Source organism: Ascochyta rabiei, chromosome 2 (assembly GCF_004011695.2).
Source record: "Ascochyta rabiei chromosome 2, complete sequence".
Classification (NCBI taxonomy): Eukaryota; Fungi; Ascomycota; class Dothideomycetes; order Pleosporales; family Didymellaceae; genus Ascochyta; species Ascochyta rabiei.
In genome coordinates this window covers 813,095-826,431 of record NC_082406.1, presented here as the reverse complement: position 1 = coordinate 826,431, position 13,337 = coordinate 813,095, and the positions used below count along the sequence as shown (strand labels likewise).

Sequence of the window (13,337 nt, the reverse complement as noted above, 5' to 3'; positions counted from 1 at the left end):
GTCTTGCTACCTATGCACCTCATCACTAGGATGAGTTCTACGGGGGTGTGGCGCGGATCCAATTGGCCAAGAGCTGGGGCTGTTACCCAAATCTCGCCTGGAGGCGCTAGCGTCAAGGATGTCAGTCACCGCTTGACATTTGTGGCGAGGTGCAGATGTATATTAGCCATGCCCATTTTCTTCTATCAGATGAACAATTAAGCCCATGTTTCCGACAGTCTGAAGTCACAAGTGCTCTCTCTCTCTCCCTCTATTTTCACACCAACGAATAAGACAAACTTAGGCAGTCCAAACGAAGCCAACCGCTCCTTCGCTTCGACACCACGATTGTGCACGAATCCCTCGAAGACCAATAGCCAACTTCCCCGACTACACTCTCGACCTTGACGTTACCGGACTGCCAAATCCCCTTCTATCAACTCCCTTCCCTCAGCCCTACTGCACCCAGGACAGAGCTTCAAGATAGCTCTCCAACACCACATCGCTACTGAAAATAGTGCCGTACCGTACCATGACACTTACCGACACCATGAACCCCCCACTTCAACCACCATCCAACACCTTTACCACCACCAGATCCCTCGAGCCCTCAGACACGGCGAACACTGTACTAGCGGGATCTCAGCCGTAGTGGGCGCCCTTGCTTTGGTGATCGCTGTAATACAACTATGCAGATACCGTCGTCAGCGTGCTCAACGCCAGGTTTATCACCGCCTTGAGGTGTATGAGCTGGAGGCACAGATACCAGAGGTTTGTTGCTGGGTACTTTGAGGTAGGATGCATTGGCTGACGGGAACGTAGAGTTCTGGGCGGGGTTTGTAAGACGTGTTCCATAGAGTATGTCAGCGGCGATGTTGATCATTGAGCCAGTAGCAAAGGGGCTTAGAGATTGACAACAACGGGCAGGTTTCCTTTTCTGCGTGCATTCGTGGCATGGAGGTGTGCTCCTTTGGTGCACATGCTGCCTGTTCGCCAAACGACACGGGTCTTGGGTCTTGAGTCGAGTGTCTTTGGACCTCCGCAGTCATGCGTGCAGCCGAAGCAGTGGCTATACGTACGCCCCCCAACATTTCAGCGCTCTTCCAACGTATCTCGTGAGGTCCTCCGACATGTCGGCTTGCGCAGGCTGAGCGAAAAGGAATCCCGCTGGACGTGGGCCAGTAGGACTTGCTGAATCTCACTCAGCAATCGTCGGTTGTCTTCAACGCCGCAAGATGCAGGTGCACTGCGAGCCATTCGTTGTCATATCAGGAAATGATATGTTGCCGTCACATTGCACCAAGGGGTAATTCGATCCTTCGTAGAGCCAGAGGCTGCTGCGTGAGCCGTTCCCTCAAACAATAACCCATCAGGTGCACGGTAAGAAGGTAGAAATAATATAGCGACCGGGACACGACAGGCCGTTGTCAAGCAGTGTTGTGTTCGTCCAACTTCAATCGCGATGCTCTGGGACTCAAAAGCCACAGGTCCAGCACAGTGGCCCTTTGTCGAACACCTCGACACATTCTTGCCCATTCTATCTGCAGCCTGTGAGAAGAACTTCGCACACGTGATTATGAGTTAGTTTGCGTTTGCACGCAAGCTTGCCAAGGGTGGGCGCAGCGTGTGCAGGGTGCCACTGGGCTGTACGTGAGCCAACGATGTTTCTACCGATGGTCGAGGCTGCATGATCTACCCCAGTGGAGTTTGCGAAAATGAGCGACTCTCGTTGGTTCAGTGAGATTGGAAAAAGCATCACTGAGCTGTCGTCCTTCTGCTTCCCTACGTGGCTGGTTATCGTCGCTTTTTGGCTTTTAGCGGATTCTCCTCATCTTTGCTTCACTACAGCCTTGTTTCCCTTCGGCGTTGGCAAGCTTTCACTCATCCTCGAAGCATCGCAACTTCCGACGAATCGCTATCTTATTGAGTACTTCCAATGAGCGAGATGCTAGACGTTGTAACAACAGTGCTCGGCACCCTGGCACTGCTTGTAGCAGTGTTAACACTACAGGAGCATCGACGCATTCGAGTACAACGTCTCCAGTATGATTTCGAGGTTACAGAGCTTCAGCCACAGCTTCCAGAGGTAAGAGAAAATATCCCATGTGTGATTACATTGCTGATAGTGGAGTAGCGTAATCGGCGTTTCGTGTGAGAGCTTCTCCGCAAGACTCTCTCTTGCGCCGTCATGGTCACCCCTGTCGTCCAAAAGCCAATGTCTTCTGTCCCTTTTCTCCACCGCTTGATCCACCACCTCTCCCACTACCTGGCGGCCTTCCTCTCCCTCTACTAGGTTTCAGAGTCCCTCGATTCTTTACTACTGGCGGCGGGTTTCGCTCTTCTTGTCGCATCTCTTTCGACAAGTCTAGGGCAAAGTGGTAATCGATGTGTTCAGTCTCTTCGAACTTTGGCAAATGGATGTTACAGCGAGAGCAGAAGAAGGTGTTAAGGGTCTCATGAGCCTGTTCGGCACGATTGGCTCGAGGTGCTGGCATAACTGGTGGACCGTCTTCTTGAATTTCTTGATGTGCAGGCGGCGATCTTGATGGAGCTCGAGGCTGTGCTGAGGGTGGAGTGTTCGATCTGTACATCTCTTTTCTGGAGTCCTGGTGCTCGAGCGTTGGCGTTGTTGGCCGTGTGACTTCGTCACTGCGAATGTCTTCCAAAGCATCCTCGTCGTCACGGTCCTCGACTTCCTCTTCTGTCTCGTCCTTAGTAGATTCGCTGTGTGCCTTCATCAGCACTGCTCTTGCGGCGTCGAAATCCTTCTTCTTATCGTCTCTCGCCCCGAAGAAGCTAGCTATGTTGCCTTTAGTTCGCCTCCTTTTCGCGGGAGGCTCATTGTAACTCGAATGTCGGTCCGAAGACATCATTGCTTTCGCTTGATCGCCACGCACAAGGAAACCGCCAATGCCTGCGTTGTTCTTTGGTCCGTCTTCAAAGCCGCCTACACTCAGTGATAGATTGGCACATGGCCATGCTCGTCCATCAACAACGACCTGGGCAAGGAGGTTCTTTGCAAGATCGAAGAGAGTCACTTCTGACAAAGGCTTACCCTGTGGAATCTGTGCTGATCGACTACGTGTCTGCGCACCTTGTCGATGATGCAAGACAATGGTTCTAGGCCGCCTCTTGTTCTCCAGCACCCCCTCTTCCACACACCGCGAGAAGATGTCCGCAGCGAAGATTCGTATCCACCTGACTCCTTGTTCGAACGAATTGATGGACGGTCTGAAGGACTTCGCTGATAGCATACTCTTAATCTGCGTGCGGGTGTTTACTTCGCTGTTATCCTCGCCTCTGATGATAGAGTACAGCCAGCTTCCCGTATCATCACCAATTCTTTTGAGTTGGTCTAAGGGCTGCTCTCTTAGCTCCTTGACTTTGTCAGTGCCAAACATAGCAACGACCTCGTCGCCCAGCTTTCCCCCCAGCATCCTGATCTTGGTAAACTTCATGTCAGAGAGGAAATGCTTGACAGCTCTGTTGCGAATGACGGTCTGCTGATTTGGCTTCTTGTACCCGGAGCCCAACTTCGCGAGCATCTTGTTGCGCGCAACACCACCGGAACACGTATACTGGAGTGTATCCTTGATGTGTTTTCGCACGTCACGCACAATTTCTGATGCGATGACCATACACACATCGTCCCAATCCGGATCTTTGTCCTCGCCATCTTCCTCACCAGTCTCGACAAGCGCATCGGCTGCCCAGTCCAGCACAGTAGTCGGTACCTTCGGCAGCGGCTCTGTGGGGTCGTCGTACGGGGCTGGACCCCTCAGCTCAGGGTATCTCTCCAACAGGATGGTGTGCACATGTGCGCTCAAATCCATGAAGACTTCATCGATGCTGGCCTTTTCTACACGCTGCTCCTCTTCTGGAAGCGCTTCCTTTATGCACTTCAAAATCCTTCTACTCTCTAATCGGTATGGATCTAAGCTGACTTTATGTGTTGCCATGTTCGTGAACGAGTCTTCGTGGTAGGCCCATTTCTCGTCACCCTCTTTCCATGTCGCAACATGCTGCATAATAAGCTCCGGACATTGCTTCAGCGCCTCCGCAGACGTTACGTGCCTGTTCAGTCCGAATGCACGCGCGGGATAGTTGATCGCTATGAGCCCTTGCCATTGCTGGACCGCGAGAGGTTTTGTGGGGTCGATACCGAGCCGCACCGTCTCGCATTGCGCGTAGAAGGCATCCAGATCGACATGTGCGATTACTCGGAGCGGTGTTTGGGTGCTGTACGACTTCAGCTGGTGGAGCTGCTTGTACGTGAACTTCGATTTGGGTATGCGGCGTGGAGACGTGATGGAGAGCGGGGAGGAGGCGAGGAAAAGCGCCGGTGAGGACATGCTGCGCTCGTTCAGGACATTTTCGTTATTGTTCGTAATCTCTCGTAACCGCGCAGTTTTTGCGACAAAGGAACGTTTGTTCCGGTAGTTGAGGTCGTGGTAGTTGCCAGGGTTGCGCGAGGCGCGTCTTCCCGTGGTCCCGTGCATGCGCGTAATTCACGATCTCACGATCAGATCAGATTGCGCTAACCATATCGGGAGTGCACCGGGATTTATCCATGCTCGTGCCTCATGATATTCTAGCATAGGTTTTGATCGAAAACAGCATTTCATCATTTGTCACCCATAGGAATAAGTTCAAACTTTTTCTCGAACTGTCCGACTCTCAAAGCAGCTGTGTTTAAGCCCGCTACTGATCAATGTCGTCATGACCTAGTTCCACTCTGAATGACTACTCTAGTCAATCTCCTGATGGTACGGTACTTGCAGCATATCAGGTATCTTCACCGTGCACCAAACCAACTCGTACTTCTGTTCAGCAGCTCTCCATTACCACAGCATGTCATTCCTCAATACGCTCCTTAAACCAAAGGTCTTGGTTCCACTCACTGGCAATGTTTTTGCAGTTGGATCAGCCACTTACTACCTCCAATCAAAGCTCAACTACAACCTCGAAGAACAAGAAGCCCGCCTTGATGAGATTGAAGGGACATTACGAGGCCACATTGGCTTGATCGAAGATGCGCTTGACAGGATCGAGAAGAAGCCAAACCAGAACCACCAGAAGTTGTACAGCGAAAGAGCACGGGACGAGAAGAAGGGGACGGACAACAAGAAGTGAGATACGAGATTTGAAGTTTCTAAGTAATAATAAGGAGTGGGAGCAATGCACAAAGGAGGAAGGGGGGCCGGTGCATACTGCGTAATTGATCGAGGCGTGGCTTCCGTGTAGTCCCTCACCGGGCGCCTCTTCACAAAGAGACAACAAGTCGGCGCACGTACGGGCTGCAAGGAAATTCATAAAAAGTAGGAGTCTCTTTCTTTTGAGCTTATTGTGCAAAGACCCCACGAACAACTATTGATCACAAGCGAAAGTTGGCTGGACAATGGGTGGAAGATAACCTCTCAATGTCATGCTTGATTCTTGCGTATATACATCAAACAGTTTGCCATTATAACATCAATCCAGCATCAACAAGCCCGGCTGGCACAATCGGTAGCGCGTGAGACTCTTAATCTCAAGGTTGTGGGTTCGAGCCCCACGTCGGGCTCTGTCTTTTTGTCCATTGCTTATCTCCGTAGCTGTTGTGGTTGTTGAGTTATCGAATTTTTTGTTCGGTGTGCGTTGAAGGTCTCCGCACTAGCTGGGTAGCCAATGCGTCCATGTGCCTCGGCGGATGGCTGCGCCGCGCACGGCAACAACGGTGCAGCATGACGTACTGTGGTCGCCGGCGAAAGTATTGTAAATGGAGACTCGGGACGTTTGATCTTGGCAAGGGCAGCTAAATGGTAGTACCGACGGATACTACTGCGTTTACTAGTTAATTTTCGAGTGTGCCTGATCGCTGCCAGGCTGTAATTGAAGCTTAGGGTAGTCACACGAAGTAGTGAAAGTTGTGTGTAAACTGAGCGCACAATTCGCCGGCATTGCTTTCTTCGATTCCGCGCCGCCACTTTCGCTCGGCGTAGCAGCATCCGTGCTGCATACAGAGTACCAGGAGACAAAATTTTGGCGACGAAGAAGAGCGCACGGGTCGTGAGCTGGCACACAGAAAAGGAGGCTGACGTTGATGAGGATTACGCTGCCTATCCCGTGGTTGATGCCGAGTACAATACCGTTGAGGCCATGCGAAATGCTAGGATGGTGTATCTGGGTTGGCGTCCTGAAGAAGAGCAATACCAGTTTTGGCGTGACGAGTCTTGGACCGTGATGTTCATGGCGTCGTTCCTTGACCATGGTATCAAGGTCGTCGACTTGAGGTAAGCCGCGAATAATACGAGCATATACGATGTTGCTGACTGTTGATCCTAGGTGGATGATGAGCATGAAAGGCTTCGCTCGCATTTGGATCTGGCGTTTGGAACACACTTGTGGTCTTCTGTGGTCTTCTGTCGCGGGGTTGCCGATTGTGAGTAATTGCGGAAGCGCTGGGGCACTCACCTCGATGAGCACGCTGTCCGCAAGGGTGTCATACTGCGCTCACTTGACAGGCGCGTCAATATGTCCATCTTCGCCTTGGACGGAAACTTGCCTGATAACAACTTGCCACATTGATCGAGTGTGCCTGTCCTTTCTACGATGATCCTGCAGATGCAGCCGAGCGAAGAAATCCTCGACGGTGATACAAATGGCGACGCGGCATTGAACAATCCCGTCCCGGCGTTCCGAAAGTAGTTGAAACGCTCGAGAGTCTTGAGACTGATGGATACATGGTATGCGAATGCGCTGTAGGTGCAACCGGCATACACCTTGAGGTCTACAAGAGATTTTGCTCTAGGTGATCAGATCTGGACCGGACGTTCGGTGCTGTTTTTCCATTTATCAAGTTTAAGGTTATCTTCCTCTACAACGTGTTACTAAAGGTTATGGCACGGTCGTTCGTAGGCTGACGATTGTAAGTAGTGACTCTCGACATGCTCGTACTCTCATTGAGTGTCCACATAAGCCTGAATCTCATTTCACCACCAAAGATATCTTCTTATGCACCTGAATTTTGATGCATAATCTTCGTGCCAGTAACAAGGGAGTAGAGAGACAATACACTACTAATCGCGTCGCACACAGAATCGCGCGTCTTGGTTGAAATGGTGGTGATGATAAAGTCTTCGCACTCGACTCAGACGACACCTACTGTCAGCAGCAGTAGATCATCTTCTGCAGGCACAAGTTGTCAGACCGTGTTCGGAGCCCTGCGGTAAGATGTCGAGGATTGAATTGTTTAAGCTCGAGCATCCTGCAAAGCCTAGTGCGTATTATAAATGGTTACCACCCAAGTATATTCCGCGTGCTAAAGCCGAGGTGATATTGCTAGTAGCAAAGAGCACCGACAGCACAATAGTAACAAGACGCAGCTGTGAAACCTTCTATTCCCGGTCTAGCTCTCCTAGCATCTCCCTCGTCGCGCTCAAACTCTGGCTGTCTCCGTAAATCGCAGCAATCAAGCTCCCGTCCAACTTCGGGAACTCGCGCTGCAGGATCTCCACATTTTGGTCGTGTTCGTCCTTCATGCCCCGCGCCTCATAGCTCTGCATCACTTCAATCTGGTGGCTCCGATCCTGACCTTGAGGGAGCGCGAGATCCGTGCCGGTTCGGCGAGGAGGAAGGCCGGGGGGCACCTCGTAATTGTTGTCGTTGAGGCCTTGGAAGTTCTGGGTTTCGGAGTTGTGCGGGGGAACGCGAAACTGGTAGGAGGGGTTGGAGGGCGGCTGTTGTGGATTGGGGTTGAAGTCAGGTGACTGGTATTGTGCCCAGGGATCTTGCTCGTTGTGAGTTGAGCTTTGGTGCCCCGATTGTCCCTGTCCGAGGTTGTGGCCTGGTGGTGGGTGATCTGGAGGAGCATACTGGTTGTGCGAAGAGGAGGTCTGGTCTTGGTATGCTGAGTACGGGTTGTGGTTCGAGAGGCCGTGAGCTTGCGCGGGAGGTGGGCTTTGATAGCCGCTGCCGTGGGTTGGCGTCGTGCTGCTGTACTCGTCCTGCCATGGGTTCTGGTTGGATGCCATGTTGTAGGATTGGGGTTGCTGACTGTGGAGTGTTTGCAGGGAGTTCTTGGAAACTCGATGCGTCTTGGAAACCGTTGTGGTTTTGTACACGACTGCTGAGGCTGTGTTGTGGTGAGAGGTCTAGAAGCAGGCGCGGGGGATGACGTATGCTTTCTCCACGTGCGACTGCCCCACTATAGTAGATCCCTGTCACAGAAACTGAAGCCGAGTGCTTGTACCACAGGAAAACGATGTAAAGGGCACTGAACTCAAGCAAGACGTAGTCATCCGATGATGTTGCTATGAGACAGAAAATCCGACTTGAGATTGCATGACACCACGTGAGTGGGGTGCGCGTAACAGCAGTGATCCAGGCATTGTATAGCTGATCAGACGCTACTAACACCCATTGATGTCTTTCAATCCTCAGATTCGAGATCCTGGGTTCTCACAGACTTTAGTCTATACACAACTCACCGCTTCAGCTCAGCAAACCGCCTCGATAGCTCATCCACATCTGGTATCTTTCCTCCCGGCCCGCTATCCTTCTTCGCGGGTTGATTCTTCTCCTCTGCGGGTTTCTGCTCTTTTACAGCTGCTGCACCAGGCAGCTTCAGCTTCGGCGCAATGTTATCTGTACTGGGACTTGGCGGTACGACCCTGAGCGGGCTCTGCGGCTCTACAGTCCTCGGCGGTGTCGCCTTGACTAATTCTTCCCGCTCGTCGTCTTTCCTTCCATCAGCTGGCAGCGGAATCTCTGTATCTGCCTCTTCTCCTATGCCACCACTCGGTTCATCGTCGTCATCGTTGTTAGAACTCTTGGGTGCCCCGAATGGGACACCGTAGAACCGTGCGATTTCGCTCAGATATGCGTCTACCAGCTCTTCACTGGGTGTCTTGGCCTCCAGTTTCTTTGCGACGCGCTCTGCTACACCCTCGCCCTCCATAGCTGCCACCGCTACCTCTTTTCCAAACTTCTCGACGAGGTACGCTCGTACTTGGTGCAGTTCCTTGATTTCGGTACGGGGCGCGGCATATATTATGCTTCGTACTGCTTCTTCGAGCGCAGAGTCGAGCGGAATGGGTGTCGACGAGTGTGAGGGGGTTGGCTGATCGAGAAGCTGGGAGCGTGCGAGTAGGAGTTCGCAGTAGAGTTCGAGGATCTCATGGAGTTCGGTGGTAATGTCGCTGCGAATGATGTTCTCAACGCGTATCCGTGCAGACTGGAGCTTGCCGATCTAATTTCGCTGTTAGCTACAGCTACCGGGCGAAGTTGAGGCAGTGCGCAGCGTATGAATGTGGTGCTAGACGGGTGCCTAATGGCAAGGAGGCAAGAACAAGGGTGACAGCAAGGAGCATACACACTTCTAAAAGCTGCGCCATTTCGCGTCTTTGCTGTTTCGCCTTTGCTGTATCCTTCTGCTGCACCATGCGCAATCGCGATATGGACAGCTTGAGCTGCACCTTGAGCTTGTTCTAGGCTGTGTTAGGTCAGACTTGGATTGTATTGTTGGATCTGCTTACGACTAGGGACTGCGAAGGCGCCATCTTTGCGGTTTTTTGAAACAAGAACGGCAAGGCAGGGTACGATCAGCAGTCGACGTTGGCGTGGTGCTTGCAGACAGCCTACGGAGGTGGGATGCGGGAAACATGGCGGGGTTGGCGGCTGTGCCACAGCGCGTCATTGGCTGCTTGGCCCACTCCGAGCATCGATCAATGGGAAAAAGCTCATGCGATTTTGACTGCATTGTTGGTATGTCGCTATGCTGTTTGCCACAAAAATGGCCCCGATGGTGTACGATCCTTTGCCGTTTTACCATGCATCCCAAACGCCGTGCTGAATAGACTGGCACATGCACCTTACAATGCTTGTATGCCCTTGAAGAACCCATTACCCTGCAGCGCCTGGTTCTCCCTGACGAGCTCGCGCATTCGCTCGACCTGCTGCTTTTTGGTTAGGCCCTGGCTTTCCACTTCCTGTTTCCACTTGGCCAGCATCTCCTTGAGCATCTTGCTTCCCTCCTCAACCTCCTCCCTGCTTGCCTGAACGAAACCCTCTTCGTGCTTCCCTGCGAAGTCTTCAAGCTCGTCTGCCTTTCGCTTGGCCATGCTGATGACCTTCTGTGGAAAGCGAACTAGCTCGGCCACGTGAATCCCAAACGACTGGTCTGAGAAACCTTGCTCGACTTTATAGAGCAGGGTGACTTCACGCTTCTTCTGCACTCCGCCTTCCGTCTCTGCAGTACCTTCTGATATGTGTGCTACGACATGCAGGTTCTGAACCTGAGGGTAGGTATCCACAAGAGCAGTGAGCTCGTGGAAGTGTGTCGCGAAGAGCGCAAAAGCGCCAATCTCCTTCACGATGTACTCGGATATGGCCCATGCAAGACCAAACCCGTCATATGTGCTTGTGCCGCGACCCAGCTCGTCGATGATGATGAGCGACTCTTTTGTGGCCGATTTGAGAATGTTCGCAGTCTCCAGCATCTCCGCCATGAAGGTGGAGACACCTTTGATCTGACTATCACTTGCGCCTACTCTCGCAAGTATGCAGTCGAAGATGGTAAGCTCTGCTTCTGAGGCTGAGACAAAGCACCCAATCTGTGCCATGAGGGCAATAACACCGATCTGTCGAATGTATGTCGATTTGCCACCCATATTTGGCCCTGTTATGATGAGAAACTCGCTCTCGTTGCGTACCAAGCTGACATCGTTCGTAATGAAAGATACGTCGTCTTGCATCTCGAGGCAGGGGTGTCGAGCTTCCTTTAAAATGGTGTTGCCAGTCCCACGCGGATGCATTGTCGGTCGCGTGTACGATGTAGGTGCATGCACTGACACGTGTGCAAAGGCAACAATCACATCAAGATGTGCGAGCACAGCAGCCAGCTTCTCAACGACTGGGACGTACGACGAAGCTACGGCAACGACCTCGTTGACAAGCCCTGATTGTGTTCGGTTGTAGTTCTCCGACAACTGATCGAATTCTCGGCGCTTCTCCAGCAGGGATGGTGTTGTGAAGTAGACGCCGTTCTTCTGTGTCGAGATTTCCTGGTATTGTTTCTTCTGTCGTATGCAACCTGCTTCATTCCTGGTCAACCTGAAGCACCACCCATGAACTTTGTGATTCTCGAGGAACAGCTTCTTCTCTGTGTCTTGGTTCAGATCATCTCCGGCCTTCATGTGGTCCGACTCCATCTCGCGCTTGAGTCTATCAAGGCGCTTACGAATCGTGCGCAATGCTTCGTCAAACTCGGGCTTGATGATGAACTCGTGGTTGTCCAGTGCATCAAGATCCACTGTCGTCTCAACCATGTCCTGTAGGCCTAAGAAAGCTGCCGAGTATTGTCGCAATTTCGAGGTGTATTCCGCGTCCAGAGGATCCTTGTACTGCTCGTCCATGACAGCATCAAGCGATTCCAGGAACCCAGGTAGACGAATGATAACCTGATACGCGCGGACAACATCCTCGAGATTCGCAGCCTTGCGTTGAAACTTCTTTGCGAGCCTGTACAGATCAGGTATGGATCGCAGATGTTCTTCCTGCATAGTCTGCCGTAGCTCGGTATCATTGACAAATGCCTCAACGAGCTGTTGCCGCCTCTCAATCTCAGCAAGGTTCATGAGAGGTTGCTTCAACCACTGAGAAAGCAGTCGGCTACCAGTGGGTGTCTTGCAATGGTTGAGTAAGCCATACAAGCTCATATTCTTTGCTCCGTCCCTGGGTCCTGGCATCAGGTTCAGCGCCTTCAAAGCTGCTGCATCAAGCTTCATGTATTGTGTGAGGTCGTGCTGATACAGCTGATACTGGCCGAAGTTGGATGTATCGGACATAACGCCCAGGTACCTGATCAGACAAGCTGCCGAACCCATTGCTAGTTTGAGATCGGTTTGCGGCAGTGTGCCAGCCGCGCCTTCATCTTTCAACAAACGCGGGAGATCCTGCTCGGTATCTTTGGTACCAAAGTCGGCGGCTCCTCGCTCTGCAACAGCGCACCCACAATTGTCTGCGATTGTCCGAAGCTTGTTCAACTCAACGTCTTTCTTGTTTCCGTCTGCCTGGATTAGGCACTCTTTCACGCCAAGTTGAATCAGAAGCGACTCGAAGTTCGAATATAGGTCGTTGTCGAGAAATTCCGTCACACCGAGCTCCCGCACGCTTGCATCGGCGAAGCAGACACCGACGTTACGTGCTTCTGAAGCTTTGGCACTTATCTTGACAGCCAGTATGATTGGCGAATTCTCAATATGCCCACCAAGTTCGTCCTCCAGGTCCTGCAGGTTACCAGGTGAAGCCTGCTTCACCACCTTCCAGTCCATTCGCTTCCCTGTCGACTGCCAGATTTCTATACGTTTGCTCAGGCGGAAGAGTGCATCTCGGAGAAAGTTTCGGAAGACCATCGTGGTCATGGTGACAGATTCGAGGCCCGGCTCTCGGCCCAGCTTGCGCAGTACGGCTGTCGTCCGGTAGACCTGTAGTTTGTGTCAATGCAGATACTGGGATAGGGAATCATTCGAACCTACATTGTTTGCGATAAATTTTGCATCTTCGCCATGGGCACTGTAGTAATTGCCTCGGTCGAATATCCGGACGGTATCGTCGTTTTTCAACGGGAGGTTGCGGAAGAACTTGCAAAAGCCAGACTCATCGTCTTCTCGCATCTCCGGTCTGGACGCCATGATGATGCTATCTTCTTTGGTAACAGAGGTACAGAACCACGTCAAAGAGGTGTGAAGGTGTGTTTGTGGAGACTATGTTGCCGTGGCTGGCTATCACTCGACACTAGTTCGGTCGACGCGTCGCGTCAGGAGCGCGAAATCGCGCTGGTCTTACCGTGTCCGTGCGCGTGATGCCCGGATTCGCGTGACGCCCCACCAACACCAAATACACCAATCTTTGACGCGTCACAACACAACCAATATAGATCTAATTCAATCAGCAATAGAAGCAATTAAATCCTTAAAACTAGGAGAGGATTTTTCGTATAACAAAGTTACAGCCAGGTTTAGTGTTAATAGATTAACGTTGGCTTAGAGACACTAAGGCCTTTAGGCATCACACGCAACTAAGATTATTAAACAACAACAACTTAACCCATAATAAGAGATAGAGCTAGTAAAGTATATAGAATTGCTTACTAGCTGTTACTTACCTCCTACATAAGAGATAGTACAGAATTTTGCGTTACTACTAGCCTAAAAACTAGTCTCTAAAAGCTGGGTTACGCGTTTTATTAATAAGTACTCTATCTATCTTATCTTGCATTACTTAACTAGGATAGATTGCCAGCGTTATAACGCTAATTCCTACAATAAATACAAGCTCTATTTTAACCTGCTACAGCTTAAGATTGCTAAATACTCTAT

At 51.4% G+C, this 13,337-nt stretch overlaps 6 protein-coding genes and 1 non-coding gene across 7 annotated transcripts, besides 3 other annotated features; 3 read left to right on the top strand and 4 right to left on the bottom strand.

Annotated features, from left to right (window-relative positions):
- Window positions 1-535: 535 nt before the first annotated feature.
- Window positions 536-575: a tandem repeat.
- Window positions 576-2,171: 1,596 nt separating this feature from the next.
- On the bottom strand, window positions 2,172-4,478 carry EKO05_0001198 (DNA-directed DNA polymerase; the record flags this gene model as incomplete). Its single annotated transcript, XM_038944920.1, has 1 exon — window positions 2,172-4,478. The coding sequence occupies one exon, from the start codon at window positions 4,476-4,478 to the stop codon at window positions 2,172-2,174; it is 2,307 nt and encodes a 768-aa protein (XP_038801954.1).
- A 352-nt stretch (window positions 4,479-4,830) lies between these two features.
- EKO05_0001197 (uncharacterized protein) lies at window positions 4,831-5,112 on the top strand (the record flags this gene model as incomplete). The annotated part of the gene is made up of 1 exon (XM_038944919.1): window positions 4,831-5,112. One exon carries the CDS (start codon window positions 4,831-4,833, stop codon window positions 5,110-5,112), a length of 282 nt encoding a protein of 93 aa, XP_038801953.1.
- A 357-nt stretch (window positions 5,113-5,469) lies between these two features.
- Window positions 5,470-5,542, top strand: EKO05_2t5. The gene has a single exon. It is a non-coding gene; the product is annotated as a tRNA-Lys (tRNA).
- Window positions 5,543-6,117: 575 nt separating this feature from the next.
- On the top strand, window positions 6,118-6,574 carry EKO05_0001196 (uncharacterized protein; the record flags this gene model as incomplete). The annotated part of the gene is made up of 2 exons (XM_059635612.1): window positions 6,118-6,251; window positions 6,304-6,574. The coding sequence occupies 2 exons, from the start codon at window positions 6,118-6,120 to the stop codon at window positions 6,572-6,574; spliced, it is 405 nt and encodes a 134-aa protein (XP_059491595.1).
- A 781-nt stretch (window positions 6,575-7,355) lies between these two features.
- Window positions 7,356-7,991, bottom strand: EKO05_0001195 (uncharacterized protein; the record flags this gene model as incomplete). Its single annotated transcript, XM_038944918.1, has 1 exon — window positions 7,356-7,991. One exon carries the CDS (start codon window positions 7,989-7,991, stop codon window positions 7,356-7,358), a length of 636 nt encoding a protein of 211 aa, XP_038801952.1.
- Window positions 7,992-8,443: 452 nt separating this feature from the next.
- Window positions 8,444-9,518, bottom strand: EKO05_0001194 (Vacuolar protein sorting-associated protein ist1; the record flags this gene model as incomplete). The annotated part of the gene is made up of 3 exons (XM_038937288.1): window positions 8,444-9,208; window positions 9,336-9,446; window positions 9,495-9,518. The coding sequence occupies 3 exons, from the start codon at window positions 9,516-9,518 to the stop codon at window positions 8,444-8,446; spliced, it is 900 nt and encodes a 299-aa protein (XP_038801951.1).
- A 312-nt stretch (window positions 9,519-9,830) lies between these two features.
- On the bottom strand, window positions 9,831-12,650 carry EKO05_0001193 (MSH2 protein; the record flags this gene model as incomplete). Its single annotated transcript, XM_038937284.1, has 2 exons — window positions 9,831-12,443; window positions 12,495-12,650. 2 exons carry the CDS (start codon window positions 12,648-12,650, stop codon window positions 9,831-9,833), a joined length of 2,769 nt encoding a protein of 922 aa, XP_038801950.1.
- A 151-nt stretch (window positions 12,651-12,801) lies between these two features.
- Window positions 12,802-13,337: part of a mobile genetic element that runs on past the window's edge.
- Window positions 13,326-13,337: part of a mobile genetic element that runs on past the window's edge.